The sequence below is a fragment of the Lutjanus erythropterus genome, chromosome 13 (genome assembly GCF_056507025.1).
Source record: "Lutjanus erythropterus isolate fLutEry1 chromosome 13, fLutEry1.hap2, whole genome shotgun sequence".
Classification (NCBI taxonomy): Eukaryota; Metazoa; Chordata; class Actinopteri; order Lutjaniformes; family Lutjanidae; genus Lutjanus; species Lutjanus erythropterus.
In genome coordinates, this window is record NC_139329.1 from 39,951,314 (window position 1) to 39,975,967 (window position 24,654).

At 34.9% G+C, this 24,654-nt stretch overlaps 1 protein-coding gene across 1 annotated transcript in view; it reads left to right on the forward strand.

Annotated features, from left to right (window-relative positions):
- gramd2ab (GRAM domain containing 2Ab) overlaps positions 1-22,787 on the forward strand; it is a 29,901-nt gene extending 7,114 nt beyond the window's left edge. Inside the window, exons 3-11 of the mRNA XM_084734891.1 lie at positions 1,563-1,635; positions 1,796-1,899; positions 2,651-2,749; positions 3,148-3,219; positions 3,710-3,769; positions 4,649-4,784; positions 4,905-4,998; positions 21,940-22,041; positions 22,482-22,787. Of these exons, the coding sequence (XP_084591017.1) occupies positions 1,563-1,635; positions 1,796-1,899; positions 2,651-2,749; positions 3,148-3,219; positions 3,710-3,769; positions 4,649-4,784; positions 4,905-4,998; positions 21,940-22,041; positions 22,482-22,530 (789 nt within the window). The 3' untranslated portion in view covers positions 22,531-22,787. The remainder of the gene's footprint in view (positions 1-1,562; positions 1,636-1,795; positions 1,900-2,650; positions 2,750-3,147; positions 3,220-3,709; positions 3,770-4,648; positions 4,785-4,904; positions 4,999-21,939; positions 22,042-22,481) is intronic.
- The last annotated feature ends 1,867 nt before the right edge of the window (positions 22,788-24,654 follow it).

Sequence of the window (24,654 nt, forward strand, 5' to 3'; positions counted from 1 at the left end):
GGTTTTACTGAGAACAAAAGAGTTCTTCATGAATTGTTGAGATTTTTGAAGTCTTTCCTTCAAAGCTTCTTTGGATGAAAATGGTTCTGAATGGAACCCGTTGTCTTACAAAGAACCCCTCACAAACCCTTTATTAAAAAAATGTTCTTCACAACTAAATGGTTCTTGGTAGAACCTTTTTCTAAGAGTGTAGGTTCCTATGAGGTCAGATATAGAACACAGAGCGAGGCCATGAAGAACTTTAAAGGTCAACAGGAAGATCTCGTCATGTGGTCACTTCTCTTAGATGTCGTTAAGAGAACATCATTTACAGAACCGGAGACGTGTAAATGGTGGTAAGTGATGTCACAGACACGGTTTCTTTTCCAGAACGTCTTTACTGTCAGAGCTCGAATGTTCAGAACGTCTTCAGAAGCTGCAGATAGAACGTGCGCTGTGTGTTCCGTTGTTTCTGTCTTTGTTGTTTCAGACAGGAACAGGAAACAGGAAGTCTCCGTCTCACTGAGAAGAAAGGCACACAGGTGTATGATGTAACTTCTGACCCACATATCAGGAACCAAAACAAAACTGAGACACAGTTCTGCACAAAGTAGAGCTTTAGTTTCTACCGTAGAGGAAGTCCTCAGATCCTTCAAAGTAAAAGTGCCAAAACAAACACAACAGTAAATTATATTTACATTTTTACAGCGATCAGTTAGCTTACAGGACTGTTAGCAGCATAGCTAATGAGCTAACTAGCTAACATTAGCAACAGTTAGCATCAGTTATGGTTAGCCTACTTTAGCAACAAGCACAGGTTCTCAGTAGAACCCATCTGAATGTGTTCTAGATGAAATCCTTGCAATATAAAAAGGTTCTTGGTAGAACACCCTAGTGGGTTCTTGTTAGCATTCTTAGAAGGTGGAAAGGTTCAGAGTAGTACCTCTAGAGAGGGTCTTGGGTGGAACCATTGCACCATAGAAGGTTCTCTATAGAACCTCTCATACAGGCTTCTTGGTGAAACCTTTCACAGATCTTTCTAGGTATAGTCATTTCTGTTGGTTAGAACTCCTAAAGAGATTTTTATCTAGAACCTTTTTATGTTCCAGGGGTTTTATGTGTGTGAGTTATATATATGTTTCATAAAAGCTAAATTGCAGATATAAATCTTAAATTTGCGGAATTTCTTTATTAGTCATTTATTTCTTTTGTGACCCAAATAAAATCTCCTGTGACCCTCCTGTGGGTCACAAACCAGTGTTTGGGGATGACTGCTGTACCTGATATCCTGTTAGCAGACTGAGGCTAAAGCTAACAGGTAATTATTATGAAGTACTGTTAGGAATGATAATGTTATTTATGTATCATGTAAACAGTAATGGAGCGAGAACAGACCCCTGTGGGACTCCAGAGTTCAGCTTTATCAGCAATAACTTTACAATATTCAGATCAATTATTTATTGATTTCAGCCAAATCTACCAGAGACCACACTTCAGTCATGACAAACTAGCCTCCATAATTATTAATAACAGAAACATAAATCTGCCTGTGATTAATTCTCTTCCTCCTGCTGCCTTCACAGACCGTCAGCAAGTACAACTCTCAGTACCACAAACTGTTCCAGACGGTTCCTAAAGAGGAGATCCTGATGAAAGGTACCGACTGACAGGACAGATGTTCCCCCACAGTTTATACCCCAGACTGACCTGGTGTTCACATCATGTGTTGAAAACTCCTGATCAAAACAATTAATCCGTCTCCCCCATTCTTCTTCTTCTTCTTCTTCTTCTTCTTCTTCTGCTTCTTCTTCTCTAGTGTATTCATGTGCGTTGTTGAGAGACATCCTGCTGCAGGGACGACTCTACATCTCCAGGAACTGGCTGTGCTTCTACGCAAACCTGTTTGGTAAAGACATAAAGGTGAGTGAAGAAGCTGTCAGTCCCTTTAATAATCTGTAATAAATCATAACATAACCACAGTTTGTCATCAGAGATGAAGGAAACATGAAATCATCACTTCTCTGACAACAATGCAACGATCACGGTGTCCTATCATGCGTCTTTGTTCGCCTGTTTCACATTAATCAAAGTTTAAATTGATGCTGAATGTTTTCTGAGTGAAACAGTGTCTGTTAAAAAACTTGTTAGACATCATAAAGAGTCTTTTAGAAGGACTAGATGTTTATAACTGTTAAATTAAGCAAAATGTTAATGGAGTTTGGCAGCAGTGAGACAGTCACTTAACTCAGAGTGAATATTTTCAGAGTTTGCTTCAATCAGTTGCTGTAAGAAGGAGTCTGACAATCACATTTGGTCATAAATAAATCAAGAACAACAAAAATCCACATGTACACTTTCTTACGAGCACTTCTGTATTTAATAAACGTTAATAAAGTTCAGTCAGGTGACCTAAAGTCCGAGTTATTGATTTTAGTTTAGCCTCAGGCCTCGTTCTTGTCCTTAAATCAGTGTCATGTTCTCATGAGGAACATTAGTTCAGTGAGGAGAAAAGGTCAATGACCCGTTTATATACCTGAGTGTTGTGTATGTTTGGTCTCGACGTGTTTATTCTGTTGGTGCAGCTGAGAGCTCAGCTCAGTAACATGAAGCTCATGTGATGGAACTGATCGATTGTGAGTTAACATGGTTTGATTCTGTCGTGAACATGCAGGTCTGTATACCGGTGGTGTCGGTGAGACTGGTGAAGAAACACAAGACGGCCGGTCTGGTGCCAAACGGTCTGGCTATCACCATGGATACCGGGCAGAAGGTAGTTGAACACAGGACCAGAACACTGACAGCTCCATTCAGAATATTTTCTCCTCTTTATCTTTCTGTCAGACAGACTTTTTCTGTCAGGAAACCACCGTTATATAAGACAAATCTCACTCTCTGCAAACCAACCAAACTCCATTCATAAAATTTATCATTTTAGCTCCCAGAACACAGGAGTTTCTAATCTATCACTGCCTCCATCTGTTAGTTTGTTCATGTTATTTTGAGACTTTGGTAAATACAAATTACATTTTTAAAGAACCAAACTCAAAGACAGTGATAAGTCAGCATCTTCTGTTCTGTGGGGAAAAATGACTCATTTTAGTTTCATACCTTCTGTTTTATAACCTGGTTCCTGTCTGTCTGTCTGTCTGTCTGTCTGTCTGTCTGTAGTATGTGTTCGTGTCCCTGCTGTCCAGAGACAGTGTCTACGATGTCCTCAGGAGGATCTGCACTCACCTGCAGGTTTGTGGTTCCCAGCCAGGAGTAATATCAAAGATAACAAATATATACACAGAAAATACAAAGACAAAGAAAAACACACAGAAGAAGGTTGTGAAAATATTGTAGCTAATTTGAAAAAATAGAAAGAAAGTTTTTGTGTAGGAGGAAATTAGCACACACAGGATTACTAATAAGTATAATACTGAGTTTTTGTGTAATCAGTGGCAGTATAACCAATCATACATCACTTATAACGTAACATAAAACAACCAAGATAAAGGAGCAGAGAAGCTGAAACAGTGAAACAGAAGAAGCAGCGGTTTATGTTAATGTTGACGGACAAATGACTGAGATTTTGTGGTTATTGATGACGTGTCTCTGAAGGTATCTGAGCTCACAAACAGACGTTGATCTATGTGTGTGTGTGTGTGTGTGTGTGTGTGTGTGTGTGTGTGTAGTTGTTGTTCCAGTTTCAGCCTGACTTCCTGTCTGTGTGTTTCTGTGTTTCCAGGTGAACGGGAAGAGTCTGAGTCTGAAGCAGTACCTGGAGGAGCCCAGCTCTCTGTCGATGGTAACATCACATTCAGCTGCATCCACAGACACTTTCTGACATTTGACACGTGAAAAAGATGAATTGATCATTAAGATAATGGGTAGCTGCGGACGACTTCAACGGCTCTCGTTTTTTTGTGCTTGCAGACACATTTTGGTTTATAACAAAAAATAATATTAGTCATTTTATTTTGAAACGCAGCTGTAATGAAGAGAAACACGTCCTGTCGATGTGGGAGGAATAAAAACTCATCCAGAGACAGAAATGACTCGTCAGTTTGATGATGGAAGCTCTTTTGTTAGATATGAGTCAGCAGTCAGGGAAACAGGATTAGTGGAAAAAAACAGAAGTTGTTGTTTTGGTCCTCTGGTGACCCCTTCATGCTCCCTGGATAAGAGGCTTTCCCCATGTTGCCTTCAGGTTCTGTCTGACATTACTGTAACTATGAGTCAAAGACACATGAACAGCTCAGAAATATGTGTTCAAAACTCTTCACATGTACAGTTTCATGTTTAAAAAAGGTTCATACATTTTCTCAAACATCACTGTGGCTCACTGACGTGTTTTTCATAGTTTTTGGAAAATAAAGGCACAAAGGACAGAGATGAAATGATGTTTAGTAGAAACATTTCCTGTTGGTTTGAGTCTGAACATGAAGAACAGTCAAGAACACGAGAACTGGACTTCAGTTAAATCAGGAGTGCTCTGACCTTTTAAGGGGAACTGAATAAATATGATAAAAAAGAAAAAAAGTGTGAAAAATATGCTTCCAGATTTTTGTCTCTGTTCTGTTTTCTAAAATATAAAATTCAGAATTTCTAAACTTAAACAGATCATACGAGCAGAGTCTGACTTGAAAGTCTGTCTTTTCTCGTCTCGTCTTCGTCCCTCCTTCAGGACGAGTATCCGGAGGTGTTGAAGTGGAGGAGGAAGCCGTCGCTGCCCGCGGTCTCCTCATCCCTCCCAGACCTGCTGGGAAACTCCTCCCCCAGCCTCGCCACAGACACGCCCTTCAGCACGCACACGCTCACCGGTAGGCCCGCCCACCTGTCAGTCAACAGTCCTGCCCCCCCCCCCCAAGTTACAAACAGACACTAATTTACTGACCCCTGCGTGTGTGTCTGTGTGTGTGTGTGTGTGTGTGTGTGTGCAGACAGCAGTTTGGAAACAGAGAAGATCCTCCTAACAGAACCAGTACCTGAATTGGGTCAAATGGAGTACCAACTGCTGAAACTCTTCATCCTTCTGTGAGTCCAGCAGAACCCAGAAAACACACGTAAACACATAAACACACGTAAACACACATAAACACAAACACACATAAACACATGTAAACACACATAAACACACATAAACACATAAACACACGTAAACACATGTAAACACATGTAAACACACATAAACACATAAACACACGTAAACACACGTAAACACATATAAACACACATAAACACATAAACACATAAACACACATAAACACATATAAACACACATAAACACACATAAACACATATAAACACATGTAAACACACGTAAACACATAAACACACGTAAACACATGTAAACACACATAAACACACATAAACACTTATAAACACACGTAAACACACGTAAACACACGTAAACACATAAACACACATAAACACATGTAAACACATATAAACACACGTAAACACATAAACACATATAAACACATGTAAACACACATAAATACACATAAACACATGTAAACACATATAAACACATGTAAACACACGTAAACACATGTAAACACACATATACACACGTAAACACAAAAACACACGTAAACACATGTAAACACATAAAGACACATAAACACACATAAACACATAAACACACATAAACACATGTAAACACACATAAACACACATAAACACATATAAACACACGTAAACACAAAAACACACGTAAACACACATAAACACACATAAACACACATAAACACATAAACACACATAAACACACATGAACACATATGAACACACATAAACACACATAAACACATGTAAACACACATAAACACACGTAAACACATAAACACACATAAACACATGTAAACACACATAAACACACGTAAACACATGTAAACACACATAAACACACGTAAACACATAAACACACATAAACACATGTAAACACACATAAACACACGTAAACACATGTAAACACACATAAACACACGTAAACACATAAACACACATAAACACATGTAAACACACATAAACACACATAAACACATGTAAACACACATAAACACACATAAACACACATAAACACACGTAAACACATAAACACACATAAACACATGTAAACACACATAAACACACGTAAACACATAAACACACAAACATACATAAACACATGTAATCACACATAAACACACGTAAGCACATAAACACATGTAAACACATATAAACACACGTAAACACATGTAAACACATGTAAACACATAAACACACATAAACACACATAAACACATGTAAACACACATAAACACACGTAAACACATGTAAACACACATAAACACATGTAAACACATGTAAACACATAAACACACATAAACACACGTAAACACATGTAAACACACATAAACACACGTAAACACATGTAAACACATAAACACATGTAAACACATGTAAACACATGTAAACACATAAACACACATAAACACACGTAAACACATGTAAACACATAAACACACATAAACACACATAAACACATGTAAACACACATAAACACACGTAAACACATGTAAACACATAAACACATGTAAACACATGTAAATCCATGTAAACACATAAACACACATAAACACACGTAAACACATGTAAACACATGTAAACACATAAACACACATAAACACACATAAACACACGTAAACACATGTAAACACATGTAAACACATAAACACATGTAAACACACATAAACACATGTAAACACATGTAAACACATAAACACATGTAAACACATGTAAACACATGTAAACACATAAACACACGTAAACACACGTAAACACACGTAAACACATAAACACACGTAAACACACGTAAACACACGTAAACACATAAACACACATAAACACACGTAAACACACGTAAACACATGTAAACACATGTAAACACATAAACACACAAAAACACACGTAAACACACATAAACTCACATAAACACATATAAACACACATAAACACACATAAACACACATAAAAACATAAACACACATAAACACACATGAACACATATGAACACATGTAAACACACATAAACACACGTAAACACATAAACACACAAACATACATAAACACATGTAAACACACGTAAACACACGTAAACACATAAACACACATAAACACACATAAACACACATAAACACATAAACACACATAAACACATATAAACACATATAAACACATAAACACATATAAACACATAAACACACATAAACACACATAAACACATAAACACACATAAACACACATAAACACATAAACACACATAAACACACATAAACACATAAACACACGTAAACACACATAAACACACATGAACACATAAACACACATAAACACATATAAACACACATAAACACACATAAACACATATAAACACATGTAAACACACATAAACACATGTAAACACACATAAACACACGTAAACACATAAACACACGTAAACACATGTAAACACACATAAACACACATAAACACATATAAACACACGTAAACACACGTGAACACACGTAAACACATATAAACACACGTAAACACATAAACACACGTAAACACATGTAAACACACATAAACACACATAAACACATATAAACACACGTAAACACACGTGAACACACGTAAACACATGTAAACACATATAAACACATGTAAACACACATAAACACACATAAACACATGTAAACACATATAAACACATGCAAACACACATAAACACACGTAAACACATGTAAACACATAAACACACATAAACACACATAAACACATAAACACACATAAACACATGTAAACACACATAAACACACATAAACACATATAAACACACGTAAACACATGTAAACACACATAAACACACGTAAACACAAAAACACACGTAAACACACATAAACACACATAAACACATATAAACACACATAAACACATAAACACACGTAAACACATAAACACACATACACACATATAAACACATGTAAACACATATAAACACACGTAAACACATGTAAACACACATAAACACACGTAAACACATGTAAACACACATAAACACACATAAACACACATAAACACATGTAAACACATAAACACACATAAACACATGTAAACACACAAACATACATAAACACATATAAACACACATAAACACACATAAACACATGTAAACACACATAAACACACGTAAACACATAAACAGACAAACATACATAAACACATGTAAACACACATGAACACACATAAACACACGTAAACACACGTAAACACATAAACACACATAAACACATGTAAGCACACATAAGCACACATAAACACACGTAAACACATAAACACACATAAACACATGTAAGCACACATAAACACACATAAACACATAAACACACGTAAACACATGTAAACACACATAAACACATATAAACACACATAAACACACATAAACACACGTAAACACACGTAAACACATAAACACACGTAAACACACGTAAACACATGTAAACATGTAAACACATGTAATCATATATAAACACACACAAACACACATAAACATGTAAACACATGTAATCATATATAAACACACACAAACACACGTAAACATGTAAACACATGTAAACACATATAAACACACACAAACACACGTAAACACATGTAAACACATGTAAACACATGTACTTTTACCCGTACCCACATACCCACGACTCTTCCGTGGGTCGCTGCTGCAGACATGTTTTATACTCTGAGCTCCCGTCCTGTTAGTGAAGGAGTCTGGATCAGGTCCGTCCTCAGCTCTCTCCTCCTAACATCCCCAGCTCTCAGCAGCTGTGTGTGGGCTCGCTGCGCCTCGGCTCCGCCCTCGTCCTCTCCACACTTGTATTTGTAATAAAATTACACTTTGTCTCATTGAAGCTAACAGTAACTTCAGGCTGTGGATGTGTTGGATTAGGCCATATTTCTCTGTTGTTACTGTCATTTCCTTGACAATGCAAGTTCACAAATTTTAGGGGTGGAGCTTCTGAAGGAGCACAGAAGGGAGGGGCGTGTTTATTGGGCTGTCTTCCTCCAACATTGACAATGAAGAGGAGGAGTTGGTAAAAGGACATGGTTCAGGTTTAAAAAGATCATCTGCAAATCATGTCAGACAACAGTGATTATAAGTACCGGAGATTTTTTTCCTAGTTCTTATTCCAGTTCTGGACTGTGTGAAATACAGTTTAGAGTCCAGTAATCCTTCTGGAGGATTTGTATTTGTACATTTTGATAAAAAAAAACTAATATAATGATATATAAACCATTAATGTCTGTGCTGCAAATTATTCTGTGATATAAATTTAAACCCTCAAAAACATCCAGAAAGTAACTAATAAATGGAAACACAGAGGAACACAACACGCAGGAACACAAACTGCCAAAGAAAGACATTTTACTGTTGGTGTGTGCTGCCACCTGCTGGTTGATGTTGTGTATGAGCAGCGCTGCAGTCTCACTTTACTCAAATCTGACAGAGGTGGATTTTTTCATGTGAGGATTCCTGGAAGGAGCTATGAACCTCTAATGAAATTATTTCTCATATATTACAAAGATCTTTCCAGGTAATTATTCAGTGATGACAGTTGACTTAATAAAACTTTCCAACTGCATTTTATCAGAGACAAATACTGAAACACAAACCTTAAAAAATACTTAAAAACCACAAGCTTTTTTTAATGTTCTGACTTTGGCTGCACGATACTTAAAGAAAGAAACAGGGTGATATTTTTTTGGTTTTATTCCCAGTTACACACATTATACACAATTAATTACAGAAGACAACAGAAAAAACAAACAAACAGACATTCAGGGGGGCAGTAGACATCCCCTATACACCCCCTCCCACCCCCATGCCGTTTTGTAGAAATTTAAAAAGGAAAAAAGGTAAGAAAGAAAAAAAAAGTATGAGAAAAGGGATGTTTGTTTGCAGTCATTGGAGCTCATATAACCACGTTTATGTTAATATTGTACCATATGAACATATTAATTCATACATATCTACAATCATGGGTCACATCAGTGATATGACTTGTTCTTTTGAGGGCCTCTAATGTTTCTGCTTTTGCATTGTTTATAGATGCAATTGACAGTTCTGAAAGAAAGAAATAGGGTGATTATTTGACAGTTATAATTGTGATGATAATTCATGATTGATCATTTTTGCATCAGAGTTTTCATTTTTACTGAAAAAACTATTAAAAACACACATAAACACATAAACACACATAAACACATATAAACACATGTAAACACATGTAAACACACATAAACACACGTAAACACATAAACACACATAAACACACGTAAACACACATAAACACATGTAAACACATAAACACACATAAACACACATAAACACATATAAACACATGTAAACACACATAAACACACGTAAACACATAAACACACATAAACACACGTAAACACACATAAACACATGTAAACACATAAACACACATAAACACACGTAAACACACATAAACACATGTAAACACATAAACACACATAAACACACGTAAACACACATAAACACATGTAAACACATAAACACACATAAACACATAAACACACATAAACACACATAAACACATATAAACACACATAAACACATATAAACACACGTGAACACACGTAAACACATGTAAACACACGTAAACACATAAACACACATAAACACATATAAACACACGTAAACACATATAAACACACATAAACACACATAAACACACGTAAACACACGTAAACACATAAACACACATAAACACATATAAACACACGTAAACACATGTAAACACACGTAAACACATGTAAACACACATAAACACACATAAACACACGTAAACACACGTAAACACATAAACACACATAAACACATATAAACACACGTAAACACATATAAACACACATAAACACATATAAACACACATAAACACATATAAACACACGTAAACACATAAACACACGTAAACACATAAACACACGTAAACACATAAACACACATAAACACATATAAACACACATAAACACACGTAAACACATAAACACACGTAAACACATGTAAACACACGTAAACACATGTAAACACACGTAAACACATGTAAACACACCTAAACACACGTAAATACACATAAACACACGTAAACACATAAACACACATAAACACACATAAACACACGTAAACACATAAACACACGTAAACACACGTAAACACAGGTAAACACATGTAAACACACGTAAACACACGTAAACACATAAACACACATAAACACACATAAACACACGTAAACACACGTAAACACATGAACACGTAAACACATAAACACACATAAACACACATAAACACATATAAACACACGTAAACACACGTAAACACATAAACACACGTAAACACACGTAAACACACGTAAACACATAAACACACGTAAACACACGTAAACACACGTAAACACATAAACACACATAAACACACGTAAACACACGTAAACACACGTAAACACACGTAAACACATAAACACACATAAACACACATAAACACACATAAACACATGTTAACACACATAAACACACATAAACACACGTAAACACATAAACACACGTAAACACACGTAAACACACCTAAACACACGTAAATACACATAAACACACGTAAACACATAAACACACATAAACACATGTAAACACATAAACACACATAAACAAACACACATAAACACATATAAACACACATAAACACATAAACACACATAAATACACATAAACACACATAAACACACGTAAACACATAAACACACGTAAACACACGTAAACACACGTAAACACACGTAAACACACATAAACACATAAACACACGTAAACACACGTAAACACACATAAACACACGTAAACACATAAACACACGTAAACACACGTAAACACACGTAAACACATGTAAACACACATAAACACACGTAAACACATAAACACACGTAAACACATGTAAACACACGTAAACACACATAAACACACGTAAACACACGTAAACACATAAACACACGTAAACACATGTAAACACACGTAAACACACATAAACACACATAAACACACGTAAACACATAAACACACATAAACACATGTAAACACACGTAAACACATGTAAACACATGTAAACACACATAAACACACGTAAACACATAAACACACATAAACACACGTAAACACACGTAAAAACATGTAAACACATAAACACACGTAAACACACGTAAACACACGTAAACACATAAACACACGTAAACACACATAAACACACGTAAACACACGTAAACACACGTAAACACATAAACACACGTAAACACACGTAAACACACGTAAACACATAAACACACATAAACACACGTAAACACACGTAAACACATAAACACACATAAACACACGTAAACACACGTAAACACATAAACACACATAAACACACATAAACACATATAAACACACGTAAACACACGTAAACACATAAACACACATAAACACACATAAACACATATAAACACACATAAACACACGTAAACACATAAACACACGTAAACACACGTAAACACACATAAACACACGTAAACACATAAACACACATAAACACATATAAACACACATAAACACATATAAACACACAAACACACGTAAACACATAAACACACAAACACATGTAAACACACATAAACACACATAAACACACGTAAACACACATAAACACATATAAACACACATAAACACACGTAAACACATAAACACACATAAGCACACATAAACACACATAAACACATGTTAACACACATAAATACACATAAACACACGTAAACACATAAACACACATAAACACATGTAAACACACGTAAACACATGTAAACACACCTAAACACACGTAAATACACATAAACACACGTAAACACATAAACACACATAAACACACATAAACACATGTAAACACATAAACACACGTAAACACACGTAAACACACATAAACACACGTAAACACACGTAAACACACATAAACACACGTAAACACATAAACACACATAAACACACATAAACACATGTAAACACATAAACACACGTAAACACACGTAAACACACATAAACACATGTAAACACACATAAACACATATAAACACACATAAACACACGTAAACACATAAACACACATAAACACACATAAACACATGTTAACACACATAAATACACATAAACACACATAAACACATAAACACACATAAACACATGTAAACACACGTAAACACATGTAAACACACCTAAACACACGTAAATACACATAAACACACGTAAACACATAAACACACATAAACACACATAAACACACGTAAACACATAAACACACGTAAACACACGTAAACACACGTAAACACATAAACACACGTAAACACACGTAAACACACGTAAACACACGTAAACACACATAAACACATATAAACACACATAAACACATAAACACACGTAAATACACGTAAACACACGTAAACACACATAAACACACATAAACACATATAAACACACGTAAACACACGTAAACACACGTAAACACATAAACACACATAAACACACGTAAACACAGGTAAACACATATAAACACACATAAACATACATAAACACATGTAAACACAAATAAACACATAAACACATATAAACACACGTAAACACATGTAAACACACATAAACACACATAAACACACGTAAACACATAAACACACGTAAACACATGTAAACACATGTAATCATATATAAACACACACAAACACACATAAACATGTAAATACATGTAATCATATATAAACACACGTAAACACACATAACCACATATAAACACATATAAACACATAAACACACATATAAACACATATAAACACACATAAACACACACAAACACACGTAAACATGTAAACACATGTAAACATATATAAACACACACAAACACACGTAAACATGTAAACACACATAAACACATATAAACACACATAAACACATAGAAACACACGTAAACACATAAACACACGTAAACACATAAACACACATAAACACATATAAACACACATAAACACATATAAACACACATAAACACACGTAAACACATAAACACACATAAACACATGTAAACACACGTAAACACATGTAAACACACCTAAACACACGTAAATACACATAAACACACGTAAACACATAAACACACATAAACACACATAAACCCATGTAAACACATAAACACACATAAACACATATAAACACACATAAACACACATAAACACACGTAAACACACATAAACACACATAAACACACATAAACACACATAAACACATAAACACACATAAACACATATAAACACACATAAACACATAAACACACGTAAATACACGTAAACACACGTAAACACACGTAAACACACATAAACACACGTAAACACACGTAAACACATAAACACACATAAACACATGTAAACACAGGTAAACACATGTAAACACACGTAAACACACGTAAACACACATAAACACACGTAAACACATGTAAACACACATAAACACATATAAACACACATAAACACATATAAACACACGTAAACACATAAACACATGTAAACACACGTAAACACATGTAAACAAACATAAACACACATAAACACACGTAAACACACGTAAACACATAAACACACATAAACACATATAAACACACATAAACACATATAAACACACATAAACACACGTAAACACATAAACACACGTAAACACATGTAAACACACGTAAACACACATAAACACACATAAAAACACATAAACACATAAACACACATAAACACATGTAAACACACATAAACACACATAAACACATGTAAACACACGTAAACACATGTAAACACATAAGCACACATAAACTCACATAAACACATGTAAACACACATAAACACATATAAACACATGTAAACACACATAAACACATGTAAACACATATAAACACACACAAACACACGTAAACACATGTAAACACATGTAAACACATGTAAACACACGTAAACACACGTACTTTTACCCGTACCCACATACCCACGACTCTTCCGTGGGTCGCTGCTGCAGACATGTTTTATACTCTGAGCTCCCGTCCTGTTAGTGAAGGAGTCTGGATCAGGTCCGTCCTCAGCTCTCTCCTCCTAACATCCCCAGCTCTCAGCAGCTGTGTGTGGGCTCGCTGCGCCTCGGCTCCGCCCTCGTCCTCTCCACACTTGTATTTGTAATAAAATTACACTTTGTCTCATTGAAGCTAACAGTAACTTCAGGCTGTGGATGTGCTGGATTAGGCCATATTTCTCTGTTGTTACTGTCCTTTCCTTGACAATGCAAGTTCACAAATTTTAGGGGTGGAGCTTCTGAAGGAGCACAGAAGGGAGGGGCGTGTTTATTGGGCTGTCTTCCTCCAACATTGACAATGAAGAGGAGGAGTTGGTAAAAGGACATGGTTCAGGTTTAAAAAGATCATCTGCAAATCATGTCAGACAACAGTGATTATAAGTACCGGAGATTTTTTTCCTAGTTCTTATTCCAGTTCTGGACTGTGTGAAATACAGTTTAGAGTCCAGTAATCCTTCTGGAGGATTTGTATTTGTACATTTTGATAAAAAAAAACTAATATAATGATATATAAACCATTAATGTCTGTGCTGCAAATTATTCTGTGATATAAATTTAAACCCTCAAAAACATCCAGAAAGTAACTAATAAATGGAAACACAGAGGAACACAACACGCAGGAACACAAACTGCCAAAGAAAGACATTTTACTGTTGGTGTGTGCTGCCACCTGCTGGTTGATGTTGTGTATGAGCAGCGCTGCAGTCTCACTTTACTCAAATCTGACAGAGGTGGATTTTTTCATGTGAGGATTCCTGGAAGGAGCTATGAACCTCTAATGAAATTATTTCTCATATATTACAAAGATCTTTCCAGGTAATTATTCAGTGATGACAGTTGACTTAATAAAACTTTCCAACTGCATTTTATCAGAGACAAATACTGAAACACAAACCTTAAAAAATACTTAAAAACCACAAGCTTTTTTTAATGTTCTGACTTTGGCTGCACGATACTTAAAGAAAGAAACAGGGTGATATTTTTTTGGTTTTATTCCCAGTTACACACATTATACACAATTAATTACAGAAGACAACAGAAAAAACAAACAAACAGACATTCAGGGGGGCAGTAGACATCCCCTATACACCCCCTCCCTCCCCCATGCCGTTTTGTAGAAATTTAAAAAGGAAAAAAGGTAAGAAAGAAAAAAAAAGTATGAGAAAAGGGATGTTTGTTTGCAGTCATTGGAGCTCATATAACCACGTTTATGTTAATATTGTACCATATGAACATATTAATTCATACATATCTACAATCATGGGTCACATCAGTGATATGACTTGTTCTTTTGAGGGCCTCTGATGTTTCTGCTTTTGCATTGTTTATAGATGCAATTGACAGTTCTGAAAGAAAGAAATAGGGTGATTATTTGACAGTTATAATTGTGATGATAATTCATGATTGATCATTTTTGCATCACAGTTTTCATTTTTACTGAAAAAACTATTAAAAAACACACATAAACACATAAACACACATAAACACACATAAACACATATAAACACATGTAAACACATGTAAACACACATAAACACACGTAAACACATAAACACACATAAACACACGTAAACACACATAAACACACATAAACACACGTAAACACATAAACACACATAAACACACATAAACACATATAAACACACATAAACACATATAAACACACGTAAACACACGTAAACACATAAACACACGTAAACACATGTAAACACACGTAAACACATGTAAACACACATAAACACACGTAAACACACGTAAACACATAAACACACATAAACACATATAAACACACATAAACACACGTAAACACATAAACACACATAAACACACGTAAACACACGTAAACACACGTAAACACATAAACACACATAAACACATATAAACACACGTAAACACACGTAAACACACATAAACACATATAAACACACGTAAACACACATAAACACACATAAACACACATAAACACATATAAACACACATAAACACATATAAACACACATAAACAGACGTAAACACATAAACACACATAAACACATGTAAACACACGTAAACACACGTAAACACACATAAACACACGTAAACACACGTAAACACATAAACACACATAAACACATATAAACACACGTAAACACACGTAAACACACGTAAACACATAAACACACATAAACACACGTAAACACACGTAAACACACGTAAACACACATAAACACACGTAAACACACATAAACACATATAAACACACATAAACACACGTAAACACATAAACACACATAAACACACGTTAACACACATAAACACACATAAACACATAAACACACATAAACACATGTAAACACACGTAAACACATGTAAACACACCTAAACACACGTAAATACACATAAACACACGTAAACACATAAACACACATAAACACACATAAACACATATAAACACACGTAAACACACGTAAACACACATAAACACACGTAAACACACGTAAACACATATAAACACACATAAACACACATAAACACATGTAAACACAAATAAACACAAACACATATAAACACACGTAAACACATGTAAACACACATAAACACACATAAACACACGTAAACACATAAACACACGTAAACACACGTAAACACATGTAAACATGTAAACACATGTAATCATATATAAACACACACAAACACACATAAACATGTAAATACATGTAATCATATATAAACACACGTAAACACACATAACCACATATAAACACATATAAACACATATAAACACACATAAACACACATAAACACACACAAACACACGTAAACACACGTAAACACACGTAAACACACGTAAATACATAAACACACGTAAACACACGTAAACACACGTAAATACATAAACACACATAAACACACATAAACACATAAACACACGTAAACACACGTAAACACACATAAACACACGTAAACACATAAACAGACGTAAACACACGTAAACACACGTAAACACACATAAACACATATAAACACACGTAAACACACCTAAATACATAAACACATATAAACACACATAAACACACGTAAACACATAAACACACATAAACACACATAAACACACATGAACACATATAAACACACATAAACCCACGTAAACACATGTAAATACATAAACACACATAAACACACATAAACACATGTAAACACACATAAACACACATAAACACATAAACACATGTAAACACATATAAACACATATAAACACATAAACACACGTAAACACACGTAAACACACGTAAACACATAAACACACGTAAACACACGTAAATACATAAACACACATAAACACACATAAACACATGTAAACACACATAAGCACACGTAAACACATATAAACACATATAAACACATAAACACACGTAAACACACGTAAACACACATAAACACACGTAAACACACGTAAACACACGTAAACACATAAACACACATAAACACATGTAAACACACGTAAACACACATAAACACACATAAACACACGTGAACACATAAACACACGTAAACACACATAAACACACATAAACACACATAAACACACGTAAACACATAAACACACATAAACACATGTAAACACACGTAAACACACATAAACACACATAAACACACGTGAACACATAAACACACGTAAACACACGTAAACACATGTAAACACACATAAACACACATAAACACACGTAAACACACGTAAATACATAAACACTCATAAACACACATAAACACATGTAAACACACATAAACACACATAAACACACGTAAACACATGTAACACACATAAACACAAGTAAACACACGTAAACACACGTAAATACATAAACACACATGAACACACGTAAACAGACGTAAACACACGTATATACATGAACACACATAAACACATATAAACACACATAAACACACGTAAACACACGTAAACACACGTAAATACATAAACACACATAAACACACGTAAACACACGTAAACACATGTAAACACACGTAAACACACGTAAACACACGTAAACACATATAAACACATATAAACACACGTAAACACACGTAAATACATAAACACACATAAACACACGTAAACACACGTAAACACACGTAAACACACGTAAACACACGTAAACACATATAAACACATATAAACACATAAACACACGTAAACACACGTAAACACACATAAAAACACGTAAACACACGTAAATACATAAACACACATAAACACACATAAACACATGTTAACACACATAAACACATGTTAACACACATAAACACACATAAACACATAAACACATGTAAACACACATAAGCACACGTAAACACATATAAACACATATAAACACATAAACACACGTAAACACACATAAACACACGTAAACACACGTAAACACACGTAAACACACGTAAATACATAAACACACATAAACACACATAAACACACGTAAACACATAAATACACATAAACACAGGTAAACACACGTAAACACACATAAACACACATAAACACACGTAAACACATAAACACACGTAAACACACGTAAACACATGTAAACACACATAAACACACATAAACACACGTAAACACACGTAAATACATAAACACTCATAAACACACATAAACACATGTAAACACACATAAACACACATAAACACACGTAAACACACGTAAATACATAAACACACATAAACACACGTAAACAGACGTAAACACACGTATATAAATGAACACACATAAACACACGTAAACACACATTAACACACGTAAACACACGTAAACACATATAAACACATAAACACACATTAACACATGTAAACACACGTAAACACACGTAAACACATGTAAACACACATAAACACACATAAACACACATAAACACATAAACACACGTAAACACACGTAAACACACATAAACACACGTAAACACATGTAAACACACATAAACACATATAAACACATATAAACACATAAACACACGTAAACACACGTAAAGACACGTAAACACACGTAAACACATAAACACACATAAACACACGTAAACACACGTAAATACATAAACACACATAAACACACATAAACACGTAAACACACGTAAACACACGTAAACACATAAACACATGTAAACACATGTAAACACACATAAACACACGTAAACACACGTAAACACACATTAACACATGTAAACACACGTAAACACACGTAAACACATGTAAACACACATAAACACACATAAACACACATAAACACATAAACACACGTAAACACACGTAAACACACGTAAACACATGTAAACACACATAAACACATATAAACACATATAAACACATAAACACACGTAAACACACGTAAAGACACGTAAACACACGTAAACACATAAACACACATAAACACACGTAAACACACGTAAATACATAAACACACATAAACACGTAAACACACGTAAACACACGTAAACACATAAACACATGTAAACACATGTAAACACACATAAACACACGTAAACACATATAAACACATAAACACATGTAAACACACTTAAACACATGTAAACACACGTAAACACACATAAACACACGTAAACACACATAAACACACGTAAACACACGTAAATACATAAACACACATAAACACATGTAAACACACGTAAACACACATAAACACACGTAAACACACGTAAATACATAAACACACATAAACACATGTAAACACACGTAAACACACGTAAACACATAAACACATATAAACACACATAAACACACGTAAACACACGTAAACACACATAAACACACATAAACACATATAAACACACATAAACACACATAAACACACATAAACACATATAACCACGTTTATGTTAATATTGTACCATATGAACATATTAATTCATACATATCTACAATCATGGGTCACATCAGTGATATGACTTGTTCTTTTTAGGGCCTCTAATGTTTCTGCTTTTGCATTGTTTATAGATGCAATTGACAGTTCTGAAAGAAAGAAATAGGGTGATTATTTGACAGTTATAATTGTGATGATAATTCATGATTGATCATTTTTGCATCACAGTTTTCATTTTTACTGAAAAAACTATTCAAATCCTGGTGATGTGACGTTACTGCAGTACTTTATTATGATGCTGTTTGTCAGACATTTTAATCTTCATCAAATCGCAGCATTAATATTTAAATAACTGGAGACAAATAATCAGAAGTGTGATAAAAGTGTTGGAGGACTGATCATGTGTGTGTTACAGAGACTGTGACAGTTCATTGAAGTACATATATTATATATTATATTATATTACTGTGGTTCTGTTTGTCCATCCACATAGTTTTGGTTTGAGTTGCAGAGTTTTGGCCGTAGAGATGTCTGACGTCTCTGCAGAAAAAAATACATTTGAAAAATTCAAACCAGCGTCTCTGACTGAAGATAATCCAGACCTCGCTGTGAAAAAAAGTTACTTTCTACTGCAGAGAGAAAGTAGTTCCTACATGAAACTGTAACCAGAACATCATTTCTGAAAAGACATTACTGCTGAATTTTCCAAATATATATTTTGGTGCTTTGAGCACAAAAGGACTAGTTCCATTTAGTTCCTTTATATTGGAGAGAAGGCAGACATCTCCAAAACTTTGCAACTCACACCAGACCGCTACAAATAAATCAAAATAAACTGACTTGTATCAGGTTTGGTGTGAAGCAAACAAATATGACTGGTGATGTATATTCTGTGCCTGTCTTTCCGTCTGTCTCAGCGTCTTCCTGTTGGTCCTGTCCTCCTGCTATCTGGCCTTCAGAGTTTGTCGTCTGGAGCAGCAGCTGAGCTTCCTGAGCAGTCAGCCCACACTGAGAGAGAGGTACATGAAGACTTGCTTCATCCCTCATCCATCATCACGTGCATTCTTCTCTTGTCTTATATGCAACAAAAATGTCTCTTTTATTGTTAATATATTTTAAATATTTTTATTGCTCTCCATTCTAACAACTGGCTCTTGTTGACTGAAGTGGGCCGGTCAGAATCGCTCCACCCAAACGCACCTTTTTCTGTGAGCGTGAAGAAGCAAACTTGACTAACAAAGACCGCCGTCGTGACTCCTGATATCTCTGACTGGGGGTTTAGGTTTTGTTGAGCTGATGCAAAGAAAGCCTGGATATGTTGAGCTTCCTTTGTCATAGAGCCCTCAGGAGTCAGGATTTGCTTGGCTTAGCTTAGCTTAGCTTAGCTTAGCTTAGCTTAGCTTAGCCAAACTGAGATCAAATGAAAGATTAAACATGGTGGTTCTTGTCTTGTTTCCAGGTGTGGAGAGTTGCCCTGCTGGCTGGCCAATCAGAGGACAGGAACCTGAAGCTGAAGCCAATCAGGAAGTGAAGAAGAAACCTGCACTTACAATAGACTTCCCATTAGGGTGGCGGCGGTGGGAGGAGACAGCTCTGAGGAGCAGATGGACGACCGCAGCAGCCGCTGAACTCTGACCCCGCCCGCCGCGACCCAGTTACCATAGAGACGTCACAATAGTCAACAGAAACAGTAGATCGACCTTTGACCTCTGAGGATGAAGTATTGGAGGTCATGTAGAGGTCAGGAGGCCGGAGAAACAACAACATGCTGATATTTACCTGTGAAGATGAATGAAAACTCTGTGTGTGTGTGTGTGTGTAGGTGTATGCATAGACATTAAAGGGATAGTTCAGGTTTTTTTGAAGGGTGGTTGTATGAGGTTCTTCTCCACAGTCAGTGTTTTACCTTCAGTAGATGGAGGTTGATGGACGCTTACAGTTTGGAGAAGCAGCAGGAGAACAGCTGAAGGAAGCTGATCAATGTCCTGCTGTGGACGGGGTCAGCAGCAACACAGACTTTAGACACCTAAAAAAATATATTTAAAATATTTTCACCTCTTTATCTTTCTGTCAGACAGACTTTCCTGACAGGAAACCACCGTTATATGAGACAAATATGACTCTCTGTAAACCCACCAAACTCCATGCACAAAATCAGTCATTTTAGCTCACAGAACACAGGAGTTGTTGGTCTGCTGCTGCCTCCATCTGTTAGTGTGTTTTAGCTGTTGTGTGAAATCTGTGTTTTAAAGGGTTAATTCAGACTCACTGAAGTCTCACAACAACACAAACACACTAACAGATGGAAGCAACTGTAGACCAACAACTCCTGTGTTCTGTGAACTAAAATTACTGATTTTGTGCATGGAGTTTGGTTGGTTTACAGAGAGTCATATTTGTCTTATAAAACAGTCGTTTTTGGTCAGAAAAGTCTGTCAGCTGAAGAAAATGCAAAGAAATGTTTCCACCCAATAACATTTAAAACATGCACAGTCGAAAATAAGTTGAGAAAACTCAGAACTTCAAGGCCACCGTCTTCATTCTGTAAAAAATAATTGAGACGACGTAAATTTTCAAGGCAACAGATTTTTGATTTTTGCAGTAGATTTTTGAGCCAAACTCAAACTTGTAGGTTTTGAAAGAAGAATTTTCTTTCTTTTGTATTTATTAAACTCATCATTTTCAAATAATGAGGGAAATAAGGTCTTTAAAAGGGTAAAACACAAATATTTTAAGAAATAAAAAAAACTATTTTATTTATTTCTATTTTACTGAACATGAAATATTGTTTTTATACTTTATTTATTTAGTTCTGCCACTGAAAAAGTTTTGAAATAAACTGAATATAATCTTTAGATCATTTACTTTTCTTCTTTAGATAAACTTGAATCTTTGATTTTTAGAAAATTAAAAAAAAAAAAAAAAAAGTTTTTTTTATTTTTGCTTATTTTTGTTTAGTGCCTGAAAAATTAAATATTTTTAATTTTAAATATTATTTTTAAATACAATATTTTGAGTTTCTAAAACTCAAAACTTAAAAAAAGGAAGGAAAGTAAATGATCTCAACTAAAGATCAGCAGCTGGTAAAACTTTTTCAGAACTTAAGAATTTGATTTGGGCTAAAAACTCAAACATCTGTTGTGGAAAAAATCTATTGGCTTGAAATTTTGAGTTTTCTCAACCTTTTCATTTTTATGGTGCACTAAATTTGAATTTTGAATCAAACTCACAAAAACAAAGTTTTGAAACCACGTCCTCCACGTCCGTCCCCGACCTAAAATCTTTCATTTTCTTCATTAGATAAACTTGAATCTTTGAGTTTTAAAACCTCAAAAATTCTGTATTTCAACATTATTTGTCAGTTTTTGGGTGTCTGAAAAACAAATGTTTGTAACTAAAAACAGGAAATGATTAACTATTATTCACAGATAGAAGTTTCTTAGAAGAAAGTAAATTATCTCAACAAAACTTTGTTTTAGTTTCTATCAAAACTGAAGAATTTAGTGGAAACATTTGCCTTGAAATTCTGAGTTTTCTTAACTTCTTTTTGAACTTTATGAATATTTGCAGTCAGATGCCTCAAGATAAACAGTAGGTGGTGCTAATTCTCCCCTCAGATGCCTTTAAACCAC